General features: G+C 51.1%; 1 protein-coding gene across 1 annotated transcript; it reads left to right on the forward strand.

The window, feature by feature from the left end:
- The first annotated feature begins 494 nt into the window (after positions 1–494).
- Positions 495–2,389, forward strand: LOC147343478 (beta-defensin 2). The gene is made up of 2 exons (XM_086379808.1): positions 495–689; positions 2,151–2,389. Exons 1-2 carry the CDS (start codon positions 632–634, stop codon positions 2,285–2,287), a joined length of 195 nt encoding a protein of 64 aa, XP_086235934.1. The 5' UTR covers positions 495–631; the 3' UTR covers positions 2,288–2,389.
- The last annotated feature ends 1,737 nt before the right edge of the window (positions 2,390–4,126 follow it).

The following is a 4,126-nucleotide window of genomic DNA, read 5'->3' on the forward strand; positions in this document are numbered from 1 at the left end:
TCATCTGCATATTTGAGGTTATTGATATTTTTCCCTGCAATCTTGATTCCAGCTTGTGCTTCTTCAAGGCCAAAAGGAAGTATAGAAATAAAGAAAGTGAAGTCTCCGTTTCATGTCTGACTCTCTGCAACCCCATGAAGTGTAGCCCACCAGGATCCTCCATCCATGGAATTTTCCAGGCAAGAGTACTGGAGTGGGGTGCCATTTCCTTCTGCACAGGAAAACAGTGGGCAGTTTCAAAGCCCTGGAAGGGCGAGGGTGGGGCTGGGGAGTGGGTAAGCTAAGGTTCCGCAAGAAGTCTGTGCCCCTGCCAGGGGAAACAGGCAAGTCTGTGCCCCTTGCCACACCCCTGCCCACCAGCTGAACTGACTGCCAAGGAGAAGTTTGTGGTTAAAAGGGCAGCAGGAAAGCTTTTCCTGGGGTTTCCACAGCCTCATTAGCATACAAGTGACTGCCCCTGCTTTGTGCTATAAAGGCCACTCCCATGACACACAGGGAAGAGGTTCAGTTAACCAGTTCCTAATAACCAAATCCATAGCCAGCGCAGAAATCCTCCCGGAACCTGGGACCTTTTTAAAGCGGCAAGAGCAGCCTCTTCTCTAGCATCAGCCACAGAGCTCGGGACGCCAGCATGAGGCTCCATCACCTGCTCCTCGCGCTCCTCTTCCTGGTCCTGTCTGCTGGGTCAGGTGAGCTCGTGGGAGCCCCAGGGGGAGCCGTGGGCTCTCTCTCCTGTTTCTACCTCCTTCTGTCCTGCTACCCCCATCTACACGTGGTCAGACTAAACCCACCATATTTGGTGCTTCTGAGAAGCCAGTGCTGAGTCCTCAGTAGCAAGAGGATTCTGAGAACTGCCCTGCAAAATTCCAGGTTGTTTCTAAGCCACTCTAGCGAGTCAAGCTTCTGAGCCCGTCTTCTCATTGGTTTCATGAGGAGGAAACAGAAGTTGCCTCTGTTAAGTGACTCTCCTTTTTTTCTTTTTCATAAAAGCAAGAAATTTGATTTTGTCCCATGACAGAAGTACAGAATGTCTCTTTATAAATCTTTCTATTTGAAGGGTGGTGGCTCTGGGTGACCAGACAAGTCCAGAGGAGAGTCAGGCCGAGCCTGGGCTTCAGGAGCTCCCTTTGGGATGCTCCGTGCTGAGTCTCCTCAGCAGGAAGGTCCTCCAGGACACGTCGCTGACGATGCAACCCTCTCTCCACAGCTGGGAGGCAGCACATCCAAAGCAGTGTGCAGGATAGGCTGTCTGAGTTTAATCTTACCCTTGATATTTCCGGAAATGGGATGAAAATATGTAGGAAGGAAGGAGGGAGGGAGGGAGAGAGGGAGAGGATGCAGAGACTGAGACCTGAGACAACTGATTAGATGTCAAAATCAAGTTGAAAAGGCCTTGTTTGATCAGTGTTGTTTAAGACTGTAACCCAACTCTTAGCCCAGTGGCAGGGAGAGAGGACGGGGGTGTAAGGAGTGTGGCCCGGGTTCTATCCCTGGATGGGGAACTAGAGAGGGACCAAAGGTGCCTTGTGGTCAAGAGGAAAAAGGCGTGTGAGGAAGACGGGAAGGCCTCTGGTCAGGAGGAAACCACAAAGGGAGGAGGAGAGGGGCTGAATCGCACCAGCGCTGAGAGCATTCTGAGTCAGTAGAGACGATGATACAAAACTTTTTTTTCTGAACCATTGTCACTGTCAGCTGTAAGTTGCTTGGAGAATAAGTTCTCTTTAAACAGTTCTTACACTTTCAGCTGCATCTTTTCCTCCTATCTCAGCTGCACTACTTGACTGACTCCATGAGGTGGAAAACTAAACAGTGAAAATAGAACCTACGGGCCGCTTCTGACTCCTGGTGGGAAGGTGGATGTAGCAGAGCTTCCCGGTCTTTGCCCTCGTGGTGGACACAACCAGGGTCCTCACACCCCAGTCCCTCAGCCTCTGGTTCTGGAAACGTGAGGGTCCACCAGAGCCTGGGCAGGGCCAGTGTCTGTCTGGAAGCTGGTCAACGAGGTCCTGGACTCACATCTTGTTGTCACGAGGCCATGTCCGCATCTCAGCACAGAAAGCCCCAGGGCCTCGCTCAGAGGGGACACAGCTGGCCTTCTCGAGATGCCGCTTTCCTGCTGACACATTTTTCCCTCTTCATTCTCTTTTTAGGATTTACTCAAGTGGTAAGAAATCATGTAACCTGCCGTATAAATAGAGGCTTCTGTGTGCCGATCAGGTGCCCTGGACGCACGAGACAGATTGGCACCTGTTTCGGGCCCCGAGTAAAATGCTGCAGGTCGTGGTAGAAGAAGGCGAAGATGCGGCCGGGACCGATGCGGAGACTGAAACTGCGCCCTTCGACAGAACGTCTAAAATTTAAACCAGAATAAATTTTGTTCAAAGTTAAAGAATCTTGCCCATTGGTCATTGAGGTTGTTGTGTGGTGTCTGATCCCAGGCGAATTCTGAAATCCCTGAGGATGCTCTCTGAGCTCCCCATGCGGACCATCGGGGAATTGTGTTGGGGTGCTCTGTGCTCCCAGGGGTGTGACCCCCTGTTCCTTGGGGGCCTGACCTTCCCCAGCCCCTCTGTCTACTGTCCTTCCTGCTTCCCAGCCCAGGGCACCCTGCCCTACCCCACGTCTCCCCTCAAACATGCACCCCAGGGGTCCAGAATCACCAGCACACCAGTCCCATAGGAAAGCCCCGCCCCTGCTCCAGGAGGAAACCCCCCTCCTCTGTCCCCTGCAGCCCTCACTTCCATTTGGTTTGTGCTTCTTACTCCTGCCTTGTGTGCACGTGGATACACTTCTGATTCCCTTTTGGGCTATAAGATCTCTATAGGCATGGATTGTCCTATTCCTGTATGTGCTGGGCATTGAGATGAGACATTGCTTCACAAATTGTCATCAACTGAATGACAGGGTTGACATGGACAAAGCATGTCTCTCTGTGTGTACATGATATGATGCAACTAGATGCTATGGAAAAACAAGTCCTGTGGAAAGCACAATTCAATGAAGACAACACAGCACAGAACACAGAGACCTCAGGGGGCGGGGCGAGCAGGCTGACCTCAGCCTGCTTGCAGTTTCTTCAGAGGGTTTGCTAGTTAAACCAAGAGCCTTGCTGGTGCACACTGTATGTATGAGCAGTTCTCTGGTCTTTGCACTAACGCTTCCCTCAGTGCAAGCTGAGGTCACCAAGGGGATGGTGTTAGGAGACAGGGCCTTTGGGAGGTGATTTGGTCATGAGGGTGGGACCCTCCTGGGTGGAATGAGGGCCTTTATGAAAGAGACCCCAGAGAGATGGCCCACACCTTGTGCCCTCTGAGGACACAGGGAGACCGCCGTCCACCAGCCACCTGCTCTGTCTTGATCGTGAAGCTCCCAGCCTCCAAAACTGAGAAGTAAGGGTCTGTTGTTAGTAAGCCACCTATTACAATACCACATGTAAAATAGATAGCCAGCATGGATTTGCTGTGTGACTCAGGGAAATCAAACAGGGGCTCTGAGACCAGCTAGAAAGGTGGGATTGGGAAGGAGATGGTACGAAGTTCGAGAGGGAGGGGACATGGGTGAACCCATGGATGATTCTTGTTTTTCTATGACAGAAAGCCACGAAAATCTGTAAAGCAATCATCCTTCAGTTAAAAAACAAAGTGCAAAGAAAGAGCCACCTGGCCTATGGTGTTTCTGTTTCAGTAGCCTGAAAGGGCAGTCACATGACAAGTGAGAATTACAGCACAGGTGAATTAAGGTACCTAACCATTCAGCCTTAAGATAGGGAAATGACGTGGAGTATCTGGCTGTGCTCAATGCCATCTCATTACAAGGAGCCTTAGATGTGGAGGAGGGACACAGACCAGTGTCAGAGATGCACGCTGAGAGGCTAAACCAGCCCCGGCTCACACTGATGTGCAGAGGCCATAAGCCAAGGAGGGCAGGCAGCTTCTAAGCGTGAGAAGGAAGGAAGCCTCCAGAAGGAACGGCATCCTGCTGACACAGTGATTTGAAGCCAAAGAGACCCATTTGGGACTTTGGATCCTCAGAACCACAATAACAAGTATGTGTTCCTTGAAGCCACATAGCTTGTGGCAATTTGCTACAGCGGCAACAGGAAATCAATACAGCAGTAGCTTAAAAT

This window comes from Bos grunniens, chromosome 27, assembly GCF_055505025.1.
Source record: "Bos grunniens cultivar Pamir isolate PY7600 chromosome 27, Bosgru_T2T1.0, whole genome shotgun sequence".
Lineage (NCBI taxonomy): Eukaryota > Metazoa > Chordata > Mammalia > Artiodactyla > Bovidae > Bos > Bos grunniens.